This window comes from Pinus tabuliformis, chromosome 5_1 (assembly GCF_031772625.1).
Source record: "Pinus tabuliformis cultivar Carrire ecotype Pingquan chromosome 5_1, CPIR1, whole genome shotgun sequence".
Classification (NCBI taxonomy): Eukaryota; Viridiplantae; Streptophyta; class Pinopsida; order Pinales; family Pinaceae; genus Pinus; species Pinus tabuliformis.
The window spans coordinates 626,666,006-626,686,910 of record NC_142305.1 but is presented as its reverse complement, the minus strand read 5'-3'; the positions used below and the strand labels follow the sequence as shown (position 1 = coordinate 626,686,910).

Genomic DNA, 20,905 nt, shown 5'->3' with positions numbered 1-20,905 from the left:
AACAAAATCAGGGCACCCGACCTCCTCAAGAGTAGTGGACAGGACAAAAGCAGTTATGATGGGACAAGGAGGAGATCTTACTTCATATCGTGGGGCCTAGGGCGCGGGTACACTAACAGGGAGCCTAAGGAGGAGGTTGAGCAAGAGATTGAGGGCACGCGGGATTGTGAGGAGCATGTCGATACACCCTGTGTGACACAGGAGCCACCCTTGTTGGAGTTTCCTTCAATAGCCTCGATTGACATATTGGTGGAGATAGTTGAGCATACACTAGTTGATGAGGTGTCAACAGACACAGAGTTACCCACCATTGATGAGGTGCCAGGAGACATAGAGGTACCCAGAGTTGTGACCGAGTTTGTAGATGTTAGTCGCCCACAACAGTTTTTTCATCTGCAGGGTTGCCTTCTAGCATTGAAAAAGAAGGCCATGACAGCCTGAGAGAACATTCTGCAGCAGAACAAGGAATTGTATGGCATGAGAGTAGTTTGTGCCGAGTCAGCAACCAAGCTGACTTGCGTTGGGGAACGATTGGATTCCTTAATAGTAATCTAGAGGAGTACACATTGGAGCGTCGCGGTAGCCTTCTTCAGGCATACATAGGTGGGGTTGATAGCACTATTAGGTTACCTCTGCACATTGGAGAGAGAGAGGCAGTGTTACCTAGACAGATCTTGTGTGTTGACCGAGATTGTGAGATGAGGTGACATGAGTTGTGCGAGGCGTGATGTTCGCAATTTGGAGTTGTTGTGCGTATGGGTACACATGCATTTGACCCTGCCCTTGGGGTTGGATGGTGTGAGATTCTGAGTTGGTACCCAGTGGAGTGGGCTAGATTTATGGAGACGGTGGTAGTCGGGAGTGAAGCTCAACAAGAGCTTCCAGACATTGGGGATACTGGAGGCCTAGGTTGGCATTGGGATCCAGGTGGGGCTTCCTACCATATACTTGAGATGCAGGATGACAGTTGTTGGGATCTAGGTGGGATTCCCCACCACATCATGGATGTGGTTGGTGAGGGCATTGGCAGTGTGATGGATCCAATGACTGAGCATCCACACACTTTCGGATCTCCATCAACATTAGTGACAGGTTGGATTGATAGGGGAGCAAGTAGACTCCGCGAGTTGTTTGAGCATGTTGGTTGTGCATGGAGTCACAGGCTGATTAGCATAATCTAGCAGGAGTTTATCGGAATAGGTGGCATTGGCAGGGCACAAGACAATTCCTTGTATGGGGCCGAGGGTTCTCCCCAGTTATATGGGGCACAGTGATCACGAAGGAGCAGCATCACCACTAGTACATAAGGGGATTCACCTCTCATGTCTCTCAGGGAGGTTTTGGAGGCAAGGCCCATGCATTAGAGGGTATGGTGAAAACAGTGGAGGTGGTGATATTGGTATGGTGCGGGCTGACACATACTGTCTCAGGTTTAGATCATGGCATCCATTAGCATGTAGGAGCATGCAACGTCGAGTAGCGGTTTGCAGATGAGCGTGGTGGTGCATGGCAGTGTGTCGCGGTGCATGTATTTACATCATGGAGTGGGAGGAGAGACTCATATCGTATTGATTATGCATGGGGAGTATCAAGTATAGTGACACAGGCAGGACACAAGACCGTACAGGATGGTAAGTAGTAGTAGGGGGTATCCAGTGGTGTACAGGGATAGGCCAAAGTGTACAGTGGCATGCCAAGGAGTACAACGATACTTGGTGGTATGCAGGGGCATATGGTGTTGTACGTTAGGGTCTTGGAGTGTTGCCTCAAAGGAGACAACTTATGGACGGGGACACCAAGCATACCTTTGGGTCTAGTTCACCCAGGATCGATGAGGACGTGCATCAGCAATATTTGATGGTATCCATGGGGACTCACTCGCCTGTCCCTCTTCTACATCGCTTACAAGAAAAAATGATTTGGTTGTTGTCCCTTGACACTCTAGGCACAAACAGCAGGGCGCAAGGAGCTTTCCTGAGACTTCTCAGAGGTGGCATTGGGTCAAGGCACGAGATGACAGGTATAGGTTTTTGGAGTGCGTGGTTTGCTATGGAGGTAGTGTATGTTCCACCCTTGAGTTCACACTTAAGGATGCATAAACTACCTTAAGTGAGGGGGTAGACCTCAAAATTACTTTCACTTTTGATTTACCATTTGTGTCACTTTCATTTTCCTTTTGCATTTTGAGGTTCATATCATGCTTTTTCTATTATTTTTTTACAGTTATCCATAAACTACCATTGGGTCAGGGCACGAGATGACAGGTATAGGTTTTGGGAGTGCGTGGTTTGTTGTGAGGTAGCATATGTTCCACCCCTGAGTTCACACTTAAGGGGATGCATAAACTACTTTAAGCGAGGGGGTAGACCTCAAAATTACTTTCACTTTTGATTTACCATTTGTGTCACTTTCATTTTCCTTTTGCATTTTGAGGTTCATATCATGCTTTTTCTATTAATTTCCTACAGTGATCCATAAACTACCATGGATATTCTACTAGTTCATCACAACAAATTTGATACAAATAGACTGAAATCTATACTAGGAGCATTAATTCCTTAGATTCTAGATTTAATATTTATCCTTTCTTGCTTATGCATGTAATAGATAAAATGCAAAAAATAGGGAACAATAAAATACAATCACACACCAACCACAATGAACACAAGATATGCTCTAGGGAAACCCTTACAGGAGGAAACCCAACTGGAAAGTGAAGTGTGCTCTCTTTGTCTAGGACTTGAGGCATAATTGTTTCGACATGAAACCCCCATGCTTCAACATGTTTTTATGTTCTTGGAGCCCACCCAAGTTCCCTTGAGGGGCATGGCACCCACATGAAGTCTAGAAAACCTTAATCAATGGAAAATTAAGACAAATGTGCTCTAATTTGTTTCTAAATCCTCAGATATATTTACTTATCATTCTTATTTTCTTGCATGAAAATGTGTTATTTAAAAAAAAAAAAAATATATATATATATATATATATATATATAACACATTTCCCCAAAGTACACAACTGGGAGAGGGGTCAAGTTTCCAAGCATTCCCACTTCTGAAACATGTACCCATTTCAAAGGTCCGTGCAACTTAGACCTCTAGGAAACATTGACACTTCAATATAGAGAAGTCAAAGCCTCATAGATTTGTTCATAATATGAGTAATCAGGTCATCATTTATGAAATCCATGATGATCCTCTTCAGAATGTCAACCTTCTTCTCATATTAATCCCATTGTTGGGGACCGATAGGAACTATATGCTTCTCTTCAACTATCCTCCCAAGACACATCTCTTCCATTAGCATCTACAACTTGCATTTCCAATGGGTGGAGTTGGGAGCTCCCTCTTGTCAGTCACTCTAAGATCAAATAAATTTTCCATTCCTGCAGCCCATTGAACAACAGCTTTAAACAAAACGAATCACCTAAAATTAGAAACATATCACAGGTTCAAATCCCCTCTCAAGCATAGAACTCACCCCAATCAGTGGAGTTTCCTAAGCATCACTCTCACTAACATCTCCCAGGTCTCACAGCCCCTTACAGGCATGGATCTGCTCAAATCACTAAAGCTGTCTTGGCATCATACTCGCTGAAATCTTCTGTTCTCAATCTCTATCACATATCTGAATTGTCCATGCACTTGCATGGAAATTTCCAGCAGCACAGCACCGATACCAAGATAATTTTTCTCGTGATTATACTAGATATGTGCTCATATAACTAAAACCCTACAACTGTATCTGAAAACTTTTGAGCACCTATCAAAAATTCACACTTGCATAAACCATAACATTGTATGGAATGTCAAAGGAAATTAGCTCAAGTGGTATGGTTCACGTTTTGTGTTCCAAATAGCATGGGTTCAAGTCTCCGGCAACATGTTGGCCATTGTGGCATTTATGAAATATTGCTTCTACCAGGTGGAATAGTGGCATCCATTTCTACGAAGTTACCGATTGTGCCAAGTGGAATGTACTCATTACTGTTAAAAAAAACATAGCATGGAAGATTCAAGAGAGATCACCACATATCAAAAGTTGAGTTCATTTCAGCAGCGAACAACGAATAGATCACAAAATAAGGATCTGAAAATCAAATAAGCATGCTAAATATGCAACAGATCAGCAGTAAATAAATAATAAATATATGAAAACAGAGATCTGGAATGAATCAGGACAGCATACTAAATCTGTAACTGACCAGTAGTAAGAAGATAGATCAGATCTGGAAAACTAAATCAACAAACACACTTTGCACCAGCATTCACATATTTTTCTATTACTAAGAAAAGAAGATTACATAAGCTAAAATCAGCTTCTCCCAATCTTACATTGCAAAAGCAACCAACTTTTCCCAAGCTCATAAACACTTTAACTAGAGCACTCTACCTTTCACTCTAGCTCTCATGCATGGAACTTTAGAAGTAAAGGACCCCTCTTCCTCTTTATAGAATAAAAAGGAGGGGTGACAAGTAAAACCCTAGAACATAAACTAAAGCATTGTATGAAAAATTGAAAACTGTAGACACCACATTTCAAAAGTTTAGTTCATTTCAGCAGCAAATAGCAAATATATCTAAGAAATTAAGGATCTGAAAACTAGATTAGTATCCTAAACCGCAACAGCCCAGCAGTAAATAGGTAAAAACTCTATGAAAATAGAGACCTGGAACAATTCAGGACGGCATACTAAATCTGTAACTTCCCAGTAGTAAGAAGATAAATCAGATTTGGTAAATCAAATCAGCAAACACACTTTGCACCAGCAATCACATATCATTATATTACTGAGAAAAGAAGATCAAATAGAACCAAAATCAGCTCATGCCAAGCTTATAATGCAAAACCAACCAGCTTCTCACAAACTCATAAAGAATAAAATCTTTAACTAGAACACCCTAGTGATGACATCACACTACTGTTCACTCTAGCTTTCATACAAGGAAGTAACATGCCCCGCATTCCCTTTTGATAGAATAAGAGAGAGGGGTGACATGTAAAACATCTAGACTAGGCCCACCTAAGAGAATGGTTCCACAAGTGGAACGCTCCACCTTTACAAGGTCCACTTTAACCCTAACCAGCTCAGGTCCTCTAAGAAATTAAGAATTGATAGGTGTTTCCAACTTTTGATCACATGGCTTTCCATTTTGCTAACAAGATAAATATCACTAAACTAAAGTGCTTCCAGAATTTGTTCAGTATCATAACAAGCAGTAGTTAAATTTGTAAATTCATAATGGTTTTTGAATATAAGTATCACTTACTATAAGAATCAGTTTAAATTTTCAACACAAATGATAAAACCTAGTAGCTAGCAAGTGTACCAGGTTCTGCAAGTCTTGCCCCAGCTTCTAAACAGATTTGCAGCACTCGTTGTAAACATATATCACTGCCATGGCACTGAAGTTCCACAACATCCTCTCTTGTATACGATCTGGGAGCCAACATGGGTACAAGTAGGACCTAGAACATGCAAGAGAATTATTCAACATTGAACTGAATCAAACTGGCAAGCTGAAACAAACAAATTAATAAGAAAAATATCAAAAGTGAATAGACGTAAAAGTTAAAAGATTAAAAAGATGTAGAAAATTTGGTTATATAGCACAACAATCTACACATAGACCTACATGCTTACAGTTAGAAAAGAACGTAGGATGCTGCAATAATAGAAAGAATCTCTTACATTAAGAACTCTTATAGGAAACTACGAAAAGTAGTAAGAAACACTCACAGGAATGTGTGCTCCATAGTTTAACATAAGAACTCTTCATATTTGTTAAAGTTTCTAGAAGGGCTGAAAAGTTTCATTTTCTAGAGAATGGGGAATATTTACTTATTTAGGAAAATATAGATTCAGCATTAAGCCAATTCTGTTCCAGAAGCACTAAAAAAAACGAGAGAGAATTCGAGTCACACGCACTTAGCTAACAACCAGATCTGGAAATAAACAATAAACTAGCAAGACAAACTCAGGGTAATATATTTTCCATACTTATTTTAACACAAGTCTTCATATTTGTGAAGTGACTAGGAGAAGGGTTGAACTGTTTCAATTCACAAGAATGGGAAATAATTACTTATTTAGGAAAAGATGGATTCAGCATTAGGCCACTTCTGTTTCAGAAACTCTGAAAGCAGATGAGAGAAGGCACTAATCACACATGCTTTGATAACAACCAAACTTGCAGGGAAAGGTATGGTCCATTAAAAACAAAAATGAGCTTATGCTTCCATCATTTACAGAAAGTAACTCTAGCAGTCAAGGCACTGAAGCTCTCAAGGGACAAGGCGTGGCCCAACCAATCACAGTGAATTAGACTCAAAAGACAAGACACCAGGTCTGGGATGCCTAATACATGGCTTCACATGGTTTTCTACAAGGCTTTGACTTGTGACCTTGGTCTTACAATGGTGATAAATGATGTGTCTGAAAAAATTTATGTACCCCCACTGATGGAGGGGTAACAACGCCCACATTTATCATGGACAAATATCCAAGGCCTCAAATCCCCTTTCTCTGTCTTTTCCCAAAATTGTTTGCTTACATTTATAATAACATTTCAAAATCAAAGACACTATGCCACCCAGCTCTGATCCACCTCCCTCTAGTCAGGATTTCTGCCTTAGCCACTGCCTTCAGTCTAGAGATTTTGCCACCTCCCAGGACACCCCTCACTAGTTCTGTGGAAGATTGGTTAGTGCCAAGAAATTCTATTCATGGCATCCACATTCACAGATCCATTCATGCCTATGGATCTAGACCCATTTCCTTAAGAGCCGCTAGTGGCCTCACTTGAGCCCACAAGATCATCCCTTGCGAGATGGTTTGTGTATAAGGCAATGATCCCAATTCTAAGACCCCAACGGAGAGCATCCACATTCACTGATTGTGACCTATCCCTGTTGCAATGGACAAATGGATATCAGAATATTAGGACACGAAGGATAGATCAACACTGTAGACCGACATTCGTCATGTTATAATCACACCAACTTGCCTTCTATTACTTGCACCAATGAACATTCTCCTCCAAACGAATCTACAGACCAATTTTATTTGGAGGATCCCTTGCCTAAATGATGAACATCACTACACATACAATGTATTTTTACATCTTTTAACTTTTGTACAAAGTTCTACACCCTTCTAGCTTATGGTTTACAACTGCTTCTTTCTTGATTTACTAGATCATAATGACAGTACCCTACCATTTTGGGTTTGTCGATGAAGCATGTCAGCATTCTAGGAACCTTGATTCTGTTGCATGGCCTATAATTTCAAACATTCTACAGAATTTTTGAGTTCTGAGGGGGTATGTATTGGATTCATTAGAGTTGACATTGTTATCAGCCTTCTATTTGACAGCAGAGCATGATGGATTCGTTGCTTAACAATTCCTTTAGATTTGTAGGTGTTCATTAAATTGTTGAACAATTCTTTCCATGTTAGTAACCCCCATTTACTAAGGATATTCCGAAGGATAAAAGTTTTTCTATGATACTTTGATTACATAACAATAATTCATGTCCCATGAAGTCAAAAATGTTTTTGTAGATAATCTGGGACAACACATTCTAGATTGGCATTCAATGCATTAAACAAGAAATAAGCAACATGTACATAATTCTTCAATTAAATGCAACACATTTAAAAAAGAATAAACAATGATTCAACATCAAAGAGCTCTTTTATAAAAGGTTGTGTTTTCTCAAAGCATATATCCTATCACAATACAAAATCTAGATCCTAAATCCATAAGCCAAAGTTGGGGCATCATGTCAAAAAGACAGCACTAAACATCAGTGGAACCTAAGCAAAAATAGGTGAATCATCATGTCCTACAACAACATCATGGGCAATACATGTATGGTATGTTGCACAAGTTGTTGTCAGTCACCCAACACCAACCCACCAATCTAGTGCTCTATAGCAAATGACTACTACCTCCTCCTCAACAATGCTTCTATCAAGTGAGGGAATATCAATAGTGAGCTCCCCAAACAACTTGCATGTCATCTCCATATGGAAGGCATGGTCCACATCACCTCCCAGCTTGGCTACTTGAGCGTCTCGTCTAGGTCCACCCTTATCTCTTAGGTGACAATGGCCAGCAACCATATGGGACAGCCACGCAATTCCAAAGAGTGTTTTTCCAAAAGTATCATCCTAGAGGACCCTCCCACAGGAAACCGCACTCCAAGTAACTGATTCCAAGAACCATGTTCCACACCCTTTTGAATGGTCTCTACCACTATGAGGAGCACACCACTTCCTTGAACGCTCTTGGACCCTAGAACCATGTTCCCTAGGCACTCCCTCCTACAGTCCCACGGCACTGACTCCATGCTCCCCTTGCACTCTCACAAAAATGAAGAAAAGGCCCATTCTTTTAAAAGTGTGTTTTGTACCTTTCAATCTTCATACTTTGATTAACCTATTATTTTCAAACTTATGCACGTAGCCTATCTTTTAAACATTACTATTTGATCACATGGAAAGTTGGCAAATTGCCTATTTCATTCCACAAATCATAGCTCCACTGTCTATCTAAGAAACTGGATTTGTACCTAGGCCCCCTCGTGTCCCGAATTGAGCAAATCGGACAATATTCGGTGGGACACGTGTCCTCCGGATCGTGTCCCAATGGGACACGATTGTCTCCCGATGGGACACGATCGTCTCCTGATTTTTGGACTGCCGCGTGGCCATAAAAGGCGGATTTGGGCCATTCTAACATCACATTTCTCATTTTCTCTTGTTGTGGGTGTGTGAGAGCGAAGAGAAAAGGGTGTGGGAGCATTTTGGAGGCAATTCAAGCAACAGGTAAATGCATTTTGTCTCTATTTTTTTTGCATTTTTATTACAACAGTTTGCATGTGCATTTTTTTTACAAATTTGTGCATTTTTCTTTATTTTTTTATAGCATTCATGGCTCAATCAAGGGCAGTAGGGAAGGGGCAAAGGAAGCGGAAGAATGTCTCCATTGGACATGCCCTTTCCAATTTCATCAGGGTCTGCAAGTGTTCCCTCTATTGGAAGTGGGGTTGCAACAGCAGCTTCAAATGTTGAGGGAAGACAGCAGCCTCAAGATAACAAATATCCCTTGTGGAAATATGTTAGCAAGATGAAGGGAGAAGGCAATGTTGCTTGGAAATGCAACTATTGCAACAATCATTTCATGAGCATATATTACCGTGTGAAAGCTCATTTGTTGGCTTTACCAAGTTGTGGAATTGCAGCATGTACACAGTTGTCTTTAGCTAAGAGGAAAGAAATGGAAAAAGAGGTCAATGTTGGTATGGCAAAGGTGGCTGCAACGTCTAAAAAAAACAAGAATGATGACCCCCTTCCATTCTTGAGGAAAAGCAACAACAAATTTCCATTTGAGAGTTCTGGTGGGGGAAATGCACCTGGTCTAATGGACAAGATTTTTCAAAAAGAGAAACGTGAAGAGATTGATCTCACCATTGCATTTTTTTCTATCAGAACTTCATATCCTGTAATGTTGCACGCTCACCTTTATTTATTGAGATGTGCCAAGCTCTAACTTAAGGGGCTCCATTAAGATATGTGCCTCCTAGGTCAGAGAAGCTTAGAACCACATTGTTGACAAAGGCAAAGAAAGAGGTGGAAAAAATGCTTGAGCCTATTAAATCAGCATGGCCACATCCAGGGTTAGCATTGTTTTTTATGGATGGACAAATCCAGCACAGCACCCACTCATCAACTTCATGGTGTTTTCCTTGAATGGTCCAGTTTTTTTGAAATCAGTGGATGCACTTGGACAATACAAGGATGCACAATATATGTGTGAGTTGTTTATTAAAGTTATTGAAGATGTAGGTGTTGATTCTTGTGTGCAAATCATTACAGATAATGCACCTATTTACAAGGTTGTCGACATGATTGTGGAAGCTAAATATCCACAAGTAATTTGGACACCTTGCATTGTCCATTCTTGGAATTTAGCACTTAAATCTATTGCTTCTGATGTGCTTTGGATTGGAAGCATTATTGAGGATGCACGACATATCTGCAACTTTGTACAAAATCATACAAATGCCCTCATTATCTACAAGGAGTACACCAATCTATCATTGTTGAAGATTGTGGATACACGGTTTGCCTCTTCATTCATCATGTTGAAGAGGTTGAAGGAGGTCAAGACCGCTCTTGGGGCCATGTTTATTTCAGAGTTTTGGTCTTTTTGGAGAAAGACAGATCAAGCAGCCTCAAAAAGAGTGAAGGACACAGTGTTAGATGATGCTTGGTGGGGGAGGGTAGATCTACTTATTCAGATCATGGACCCTATCATTTCTTTGTTTTGATTTACAAATACAGACCAACCCATCCCTAGGAGAGGTTTATGAGGGATGGAATCCCATGATTGAGTCTGTAAGGAGCATTATTTTTCAAGAGAAAAAATCGCCATTTTATCATGAACCACATGGAAAAATCCCAAATCCATGGAAAAAATCTATGGGCAATGGATAGCTGGCGATTTAAGTGATTTTTTTTGAATTTTTGAACTTTTGTATTTTTTTAATTTTTGCGTATGTTTGCCCATTTTAACCAATATTGTCCCAATTTTTACATTTTTTTCCCTTTTCTAGACCCTTGCCGACTTTATCCCTTTGCTGATGTCAGCAACATTGATTTGCAAGATATGATGTGATTAGGGATAGGGGGGCTAAGAAGTTCTATTCTTGGTGGGCAACTCATGGGGCAACAAGCCCTCCTCTATAGCAGTTAGCCATGAGGCTCCTCTCTCAGGTGACTTCATCCTCTTGTTGCGAGAGGAATTGGAGCACATATGGGAATTTGTATAGTGTCAAGAAGAGCAGGCTTGAGCAATCCAGGACAAAGAAAATGGTGTATGTGCACGCCAACCTTCGTCTTATTTACAAGCAGAGGGATGAGTGGTTGAAGGGAAAGACAAAGATGTGGGATGTCTTTCTTGATGATATGGGTTTGGACAACAGTGTTGAGTTGGCATTGGCCAACTTGGATCTTAATGAGCCAATGCTAGAGCCTGTCACTTTTGATGATGGTGATACTGTAGAGGGGTCATCCTCCACACCATCAGATGCAACTGAGGAGAGCAATGGTGACCATGATGATGAGTACAGTGATGTTGATTTTGATGATGGGGATTGATGACTCATGAGCTACCTACTGAGGCTTGTACTTGTTTTATATTTGTTATTTCTATTTGCCATTGGCATTGCTACTACCTATGTAACACATTTTGATTTGATGACTTAATGAGAAAACTACAGTATCTTGTCTTTCTCCTATTGGATCATTGAAGAATATGTATTATGTCACAATTGTATTTGTATGCATAATGTTACTTTGCAATTTTGTAAAACTTACATCTAGATGAAGATCTGTGTTTGAATCAATGAATATGTATCATGAATGAGAATGTGTAAGAAATATCTCATTTTTAATATATATATATATATATATATATATATATATATATATATATATATAAAATAAGATATAATGTGTCCTGTTCCGGGGGGTCAACGTGTCTGTGTCCAACACTCGAATCCTCATGTCCTTTGTGTCTCGTGTCCCCGTGTCCCCGTGTCAGGTGACTTAGCTTTCTATTATATGGTTTAAGAATTTGTATGTATGCAACTCGTAGATGGTTGATGCTTAAATAATGGAGCAAGACCTCCACCTCTTCTTCAGGCAATAAATACAAGCAGCACAACCCTTGTGCCCTCCTTCAAGGAATTTCCCCCCAAGGAGTCTTTTGTTTTTATCTCTTAAGCTCTTAGTGGTTCTCGTATATATCCAACTCTTTCAATAGCACTTCTTTCCTTGTGTAGTGAATTTACATCTTCGATTAGATTTGTCGTTGGTTTTCATAGGAGTGGTCTTTGGCTCCCACAGTGTATTGATACATTTTGTACTTAGCAATTCCATTGACCTATATTTGTGGTCAATTGTTGGGAATTAACAAAATTATACTATCTTATCTACAAGTAGCACAAATATGTATCTCTTCATATACTATACAACTAGTTTAGCATTCTACACACTTTTAATATAAATGCATTGTAATTACTTATATATATTATATAGAAAATGCTCCCAAGATGCTCCATTCCTAAGGTTTTTTTGGAAATGGCACTCTCACTTCCCTCCCATGCTCTAGCAAACTTGGGCCCAACATCTATCAAAAATAACAAGACTTGGCATAATTTATTGAACATTTGAAAAATAACACATAAAAAGTACAAAGTATTAAAATTTTAAAAACACATTACATACCAATGGATCCCCATCACACACAAGAAGAAACAATATGTAATGACCCCATTTTCAGTTTTTTCTATAGTCCAGTGAGGATAGATTTCCATGGTACATGATGACCAGGTCACACGAGCACGATTACATCATCAAGGGTCTCGGAGAGGTTTTGAGGAATTTCATGGGATATGACGACGTTTGCTTGGCATATCCCACCATCATCGGGATCAATTCTGCACAACTTGTTTTTCATTTCATTGCATTCCAATAATTCCTGTAAAATGGGTTTATTATTGAGCATAACTTAATTAATTAAGCTTAAGGTGGCATTTTAGGAGGAATATTGATGGAACAACTTAGTATTATAGCTCGTTGGAACTGGAACGAGAAGATCTATAGGATGGGATATTGGGAAGTGATTTCCAATGGCCAAAGAAAGTATGGTGGGTGATTTACCATTTTCCCATATTAAAAGTGACTTTAATTAGTCACTTAATTAAATAAAAGAAAAGGGAAAAGATTAATTAAGGGGAAACAACCAAAAGTGACTTAAGTAAAATAGGAATAAATTAAAAGTCATTTCAGATGAAGTCAAGGAGGAGCTTCTAGAATAACAATAAAATAAAAAAATAAAATATTTCTAGAAGATTGGAGATCTATCTATCGGCCTTTTAAAAGGAGGAGGAAATCATTTGGGGTATCTTGGATTTGTGCATTGTCTTTGTGGTGAGGTTTGGAGAGCCAGGTTCTCAACTTTAGTAGCCCTAGGTCAGAAACCCTTGTGTGATTCGATGAGATCAAACAAAAACTTGTCTTATCTCAAAATTCCCAGGTCGTACTTATCCGTTTAGTTTATTTTGGAGCCCGATGCAACATTGTGGTAGATCTCTTTGAGTCCATCACCTCAGCCATTTCCGGTTTCATGTATTAGCATATTTTATATCAATAAAATAAGGTTGTGACTCACTACATGTATATCTTGTCAAATTTTAGTTGCAGTGTATATTTCCTTGTTTGTCGTTAATTTTATGGTTCAATTTGTGAAAATTGTTTATCAAATTGACGACATAAATCTCTGAAGCAAAATCCTGAGAATATCGTTATAATTTATAAATAGGATATTACAATGTTATAAGGGTTGTGCATCCTGCCAGCCTGAGGGTTTTATTGTAAATCAACTTCGGAAAAGATTGTGGGATTAAATTGAGGGCTTCAAGAGAAACTAGTTTCAGTGATCCTCCATAATCACCCAAGCTAGAATGTCATCAATTTTGAAGGTTCTCTATAGCCACCCTAGTTGGCTTATTAATGTGAAATTATCTGGAGTTTATTGCTTTTGCAGGTGATCTATGAGGACCAAATTACCTTGTTGGGATAACTTATTTATATTGCAAAAGAAAAAATTTATAAGGAAACCAAATTGCTTGGCCAAATTTATTTTATTCCTTATAGGGCCCAAAGCTAAACTTTTATAAAAGGGGCAAATACTATTTTGGTCGAATTATTTATTCAAGGGTTTATTGCTTGGCCGAATTATTCATTCAAGGGTTTATTGCTTGGCCGAATTATTTTGTTTATTCTCTTGAAGGGTCAAAAGCAGAAATTTAATTAAGGGACCAAATATTATTTTCTTGGCCACATTATTCTTGTTATTGAAGGGGTTGATTATTCATCCTTTGTCAAACCTGGGACTTATTTGCAAATTTTCTGAAAGTGGCCAAGTTTATCTTTGCTTTCAAAGGTCAAAGTCTGGTTTTGTTTAAGCTAATACCCATTATTTCTCAAGTTCGAATTGTTAGATTATTCAGTTGAGTATATTTCCATCTTCCGCAAGGACAGACTCATCCATTTGTAGAATTAAACCTGACGTCGAGTTGTTTGATTCTTCTAGGGCCAAATAGGGGTCGAACCCATCTTTATTCAGGTTGAATTGTTTAGGAAGATGACACCAAGTACATTGTTGATATTTATGAAGATTGAATTATGGGCTATCAATTCCATCAAGCCATCACATTTCTAAAAGAATCCAATCATAGAGACCGAGCTACTTCAACATATCAGTGAGCCAAGACTATCACAATCATGAGCATATTCAGAGTCTAATAGGAGAAATTAATGAGGTTTTCTAGCACTAATCTCTTGTATTTATTGAGGACCGAGTTGATCATTTAATTTTGAAGGCTAGAAGACCGAGCTTCTAATATATAGGAGTGTGTAAAACACCAGTATTGAGATTGCATTCATTCTCCTTGGCAACAAAGATTCTTTCTGGAAGGTCGAATTCTTCAACTACCAAAGAACGAGTTTGGTATTGTTCTTACTCATTGACGAAGGTCTAAGATTGATTTTTTACACCCATTGTTGCCCAAGGTATTCATCAACATTGCTTTAGCACTTAGTCATGTCATCTTGGTGGCTCAACTTATTCAATTAATAGCTAGTCTACAAGGCCGAGTTACCTCAACTCTCAGAAGATAAAGTGGAACACTGGTGACTTGAAACCATATTTTTAGTGGGTCATATTTGTCCAGAACTTTGTTGGAGCGTGTACTGGGTTTGCCACTAGGTTGTAAACATCTCAATAAGCTTATATTGCCTCATTCATCACTTGATTGTCTATACAAAATCCAAGCCTATTAAGTATTTTTTGTAGATGTCCCTCCTATGTTCATCACGTGTTTGAAGAAATTATTGTGCACCAACAATTTGTAGAGAGTTATTTGTTGCCATATCAATGCATGTAGGGAATCTAAAAGAAAGATGTCAATCTAAGCATTGTAGAAGGGTGTCTATGTCCTGTATCTTGCCATTTATTGACTGTTGGTATTATTAGCAAAGGGTTTGGTGTATAGAGTTGAGTGAAGTGTATCTTGTATGTCACTTTGAGTGAAGTTGTTTGGTTGCTAGGAGTTGAGATAAGGTGTATGTGAGGGTTGCTAGTACTGTAATGTCTTAGTCTTGAGTATTTTGTTGTCGCTGGAGTGTATTGGTCATAAGCTCTATCTGGATATAGTTGTAGTGTTGTTGAAGGTGAGTGACGATGAACTAGTGAATAATGAAGTATTTAAAATGCCTACTAAGTCAATACAACAGTACCTTAATGGACTGCAATATTGAATATAGACCATAAACAAAACTAAATAGCAGACCTTTCTCAAGAGGGGTCAATGCCATTCTTAAGCAAGAGCAGCTAGGGGATTTGCAGAAAGAGCAGGAAATCGGACACAAACTCTTTGCACTTGGGATAGACCTAAAATTCATGAGGGTTACATTGAAAGCCCTTTTCAAATTGAAAAAACTAGACTCACTCCTTTCCAAAGTGAACTAGTCAGAATGGAAGAATTTAAGTTGGGCTCTAAAACCAGCCATGCTTTCCCTAATACAACACAAGTTCTTGGAGCACCTTTATGAAGGGGTCAAACTTCCAGTTACCTCCTATCTCATTAATATCATGAGGCTAACCTCACATATACCTCCTTACAATGATGATATCATGAGGGGAGTCTTTCGACTGATAATAGAGACCTTTCAGGACTTGGATAACACTATGGGTCCTACCTTTGGGAAAAGCTTAGGATTTTAGAAATCATGGCCAGGGTCAAATCATAAGACATCATGCTTGATCTAGAGTGTGATGATTTGATTCTTCAAATGTTCCAAAGCTTCTTTAGCATTAAGAAACATCATCTTGACACAGTCAAAACAAACATGCAATCCATTTTGTCTTCAGTTATGGGAGACCGTGATGCCATTTGCAAGAAGTTGCAGTCTAAGTTGTTGGCCATTTGGAGGAAGGAACAGTTGGTCTCACCTATTGCTTATGAACTAGCCGAAAGGTTGGTTGAGCAGAACATAAAACTATTCAAAAGACAGTTGGCCAGGGAGGAGTCGTCGAGGATTTGTGGTGACAACAAGGAAGCAAGAGTTCGACCATGCAACAAGAATGAGTTAAGGAGGAAGGGTCTTTGCTACATTTGCAAGGAACATTGGGGATCTAAACACTCATGCTTAATTGACACAGAGGAGATGACAAAGGTATATTGGTAGAAGATTCCATCTAACCCTTCTAATAAGGATTCTTCTATAGTTGAGTCCATTGATTTTCACAAGGATACATTTGAGGAACATGAATAAGCGTGTGGAGATGTTGACAGCAGCTCTGATATGCATCCATGTCTAATGGATGAGTATGTTGGACAACACATTGTCCCCATGGGTGAAGTGACGATCCAGTAGGAAGAGGATTTAAAGGAGCATGAGTCGAATGAGGATGTTATGCATGATGAGCTATCAGTGGAGAGATAGTTAGAGGCTCATGTTGAGCCCATGATGGAAGAGAATGACCAGGTATCTTTGGGGCCATCCATAGATGAGGAGCAGTTGCCTGTACCAAACGTAAGTCACTAGGAGGAGATAGAGTGTATCGAGACAGATCTTATAGCAATGAAGAAGCAAATTCAGCCACTATGAGGCACTATCTTACAAGAGATCAGTACACTCGAGGAGCTTCGAGTGGCATATTACAAGTCAAAAGCTAAGTTATCTAACATTGGGGACCCATTAACATTCCTAACTAAGAATCCAGGTTCCAGAGTTGCATAGTAGATCTCTTCAAGCGTAGAAAGATAGAGCTTGCAGCTACCCATTATGTGAAATTTTTAAGTCTATTGCAACAATTGGAAATTATTCTTCTAAAATATTAACATTAAGTGTAATTTATTTGTTATGGAAAACAACAAATAAAATCACAACTGCAATTTTCACCATAAAAACGTTGCAGAAAATAAAAATACTAGAACTGAGAAATATAAAGCACACACAAAATAATATTGACACAGTTACTTTTGAAAAAATTTCCCCGAAAAAATCCAATGTGGGAAAACCGGTGCAGCAAATGAGGGTTTTATTATTATTATGCAGTAATGAAATTTGAGTACAGAAATCTGAATGCCAAACTAGCAATCCTCTCCTGAGAAAATACTGGTAAAATATCTAAGATAAGAAATCATGCCCCATAATTAGCTCTCAAACTGCATCTACATCAACCTCTGCGTAGGCTGAAACTCGCGCTAGCTAGAATAGTTGCAATCTGTTGTTGTTGATTGTCACTAAGAAGGATTCGCTGGCCCTCTGGAATAAATTTCCCAGCACTCAGCTCCTGAATTGATCTCTACTCTGGCTAGATCAAATTGCCTCCTTGAGGCTCTGTGCAAGCCCCTGCATAGCCTCTTGGTGGACTAATCGACCTCTCTCAGCTTACTCTTCAGGCACTGGAAAATCCATCGAATTGTCTCTGCTCCCTCTCACTCCATTGTTCCTTCAGAATCAAACTCTTCTTCACTATTGTTGTTGCTGGATAGCTCAATCTGCCAAGAATCTTCGCTCTCCAAGTGTGTTCTCCATCTACCCATCGAGTTGCTCTTATAATCTCTCGTTGGTGAACCAACGACCATGATTAGATCCCCATCAACAACTAAGATCATCTCCAACTTGATCCATGTGAGTTTCTAGAAAAATCTCACCTTTCTCAATTAATTATTGTTAATTAATCACTTTTCCTAAGTTAGACTTAGGAAATATTTAATTATTGATCAATTAAATTAATTGAGCCATCTCTAGGGGTTTTCTCTTGAAACATTTTTTGGGTTATGCAGATCTTGTGTTCCTTAGACTCTCTGACCAAAGTCAAGACAAAAACACTCATCCAATGCTACAAAAACTAACACTCACCCTTAGGGAGGAAGGTGTTCTCTGTCTCATAACATCCTCCCATACACATTGTTGATGTCTAACAACTGTGACAATTTGCCACTGCACACCAAGCCATTGTGCAACTCTGATTCATCTGCCACTCTAAACTAAATCACCTTGCACCTGCGTTGTTGTTGACACTGAACTGTACCATCTGTATTGTTGCCAACTTAGCTCTACGTTGCCATTGATCTGATACTACTATTGTTGTTGTTCCTACAGCTATTGCAACTGAGCACTAAACTCTTATCCCTACTACTGAAAAGGGTTCTCTACTATGCCCATTTATTCTCTGAAATATACGAAATTAGCTCTTCCTAGAGCTTTCGTGAATATATTTGCAACCTGCTCTTCTGTGGGAACATGTTGTAGTTGGACTACTCCATGCTGCACATAAGCTCTGATGAAGCGATATAGAATATTTATGTGTTTCGACCTATCACGAAACATCGGATTTTCAGGGAACCTAATGCAACTCTATCATGGTAGATATTGGTCGCCTCCATCTTCTGACTGAACAAGTTCAACAGCAGCTTCCAAAGCCATAAAGTTTCACACATGGTTGTGTTAGTTGCATATACTTTGCTTCTGCAGAGCTTAGTGCTACTGACTTCTGCTTCCTACTACACCAAGAGACCACTCCTAATCCAACGCTGAAGCAACATCTTGAGGTGCTTTTCTTGTCCACAGAATTGCCTGCCCAATCTGGATCTGTGAATCCACATAGTCTAACTCCATCACCTCGAGTATACCTCCATCCATACTCCATTGTGCTGTGCAAATACCTCAAAATGTGCCTTGTTGTTGTCCAATGCACTCTTTTTGGGCCCACCATAAACTAACTAAGAGTGTTGACTGCAAAGCAGATATCTAGCCTAGTGTTGACCAGGTACATGAGGTAACTGATAAGTTGTCTATACAAGGTGGAGTCAACGTCCTCGTCCTCTGATCCACCGATCTTCCTCTAGTTTGTAATCATCGACGTAGACATAGGTCTACAGTCCTGCATCCTACATCTCTTCAGAATATTTGTAGTATATCTGCCTTGACCAAGGAAGATCTCCCTGTCCTTCTGCCATACTTCTAAGCCTAGAAAGTAATGCATCAGCCCCAAATCCCTCATGTCAAATTTTGCTGCCATGTTCCTCTTGCAGTGTTCTATGAGCCTTGATGACCCTATCAAGAAGAGGTCATCCACATACAACACTATCATGAGTGGCTCATCCTCTACCATCAAATAGTAAAGGTCGGGATCTGCGTCACTCTTAATGAATCCCATCTATTGCAAGTAGTTGTCAATACAACCATACCATGCCCTGCTTGAGCCTGTATAGAGCTTTCCTCACTCTGTACACGTGTGCCCCTCTCGTGTGTCTCAAAGCCCTCTGGTTGTTCTATATATACCTCCTTCTCTATCACCTCGTTCAATAAGGTTGTCTTGACGTCCATACGGTGAATTTGTCATCCCATCTGCGCTGCTAGGGATATAACCGACTAGATAGAAGCAGTGTTGCAAACATCACGATTAAATCACGATTTTTTCACCCCTTCGATTTAATCACCGATTTTTTCGGCAATTTTTTTATTTTCAAAAAATCGCAAATTTTTCGAAATAATCGCGATCCGATCGGTAATAATCATGAGTGGCAGAAACAACGGGTTTTAAAGCTGGTTTTTGGTTTTTATTTGTCATTTTTTTCAGACAGTGGGCTTGTTTGAGAGTTGAGAAGGAAAAGTCGACTACAAGGGCAGAGGAGGAGAAAAGCGAAATATTTTAGCATCCCAAGCAAGAAAAATTCGAGTTTGGACCAAATTTCTTCAGCAAAGCGTGGTTTCCAAGGTATGGGCACCAAATTTGGCCATTTGTTTTTGGTTTTTTTCTTGTTTTTGCTTGGCTTTCTATAACCCATTGATTATCAATGATTTTTGAGTGGATTTGATTTTTTTTTTTTTCATTTTTGTTGCATAGAGTGGAGAGGGTTCATTTTGGTAAAAAATGCAAAAACTTGATTGTTAGATTTATAAGTTTAATTTCTTCTTGTGCTCTATTTTTTTGCATCATTTTTGTTTGGGTTTTGCATTGAGTTGAGTTTTTTTTTTTGACAAAAATTCAATGTGTTGTATGTAAATTTTATTTTAATTTTTTTAACTTGCAATTCTTCTTGTGCCCTAGGTTCAACTTCAAACTTCATCTTACATTAAAAGTTAAAACTCAAAAGTTCAACCAAGTTACAAACATGCCAAGGAAATTGGAACCTCTGTGGGAATTTGGTGAACCTGATGGAGGGTTTGACAAATCAAACTTGACTTGCGAGTTGTGTGGGCATCATATGACAGGGGGGGTATATAGATTGAAGTATAACCTTGCACAAATCCCTGGACATGAGGTAGGGCCTTGCACCAATACAACTCCAGAAAGCATTCGAAGAGCCCTCAAACCATTGGAAGAAATAGAGCAAACCAAACTGTCCAAGTCAGCTCTGAAGAGTCAACTAACAAAAAATAGAGTGTTAGGAGGTGAATATGAGAGTGGCACTGGTTCTACTTCAGCATCAGTATTTACAACCAAGCTTGTAGCTACTTCATCATATTTTGTTCCTAGAACCACGTCTGGTTCACAACCATCTATCTCTTCAATACTTAAAAAAAATGAGAAAAAAGAAGCTAACAAGTTGTTGGGCAAGTTTCTTCTTTAGAGTGATATTCCTTTCAGCGTTGCAAGGAATAATCCATTTTTCCAACCTGCTGCTGATGCTATTGCAATTGTTGGCCCAGGGTACAAAGTCCCCTCTTATGATGACTTTAGAGGCCGCATTCTTCAAAATGAAAATGTTGACTGGACCAAGAGATTGGAGGAGTTTAGGGCATCATGAG

At 39.1% G+C, this 20,905-nt stretch overlaps 1 protein-coding gene across 1 annotated transcript in view; it reads right to left on the bottom strand.

Annotated features, from left to right (window-relative positions):
• The window catches only part of LOC149166499 (uncharacterized), a 555,184-nt gene that overhangs the window by 247,728 nt on the left and 286,551 nt on the right, over positions 1–20,905 (bottom strand). The window contains exon 3 of the mRNA XM_089431356.1: positions 5,334–5,472. Coding sequence (XP_089287482.1) covers positions 5,334–5,472 — 139 coding nt within the window. The remainder of the gene's footprint in view (positions 1–5,333; positions 5,473–20,905) is intronic.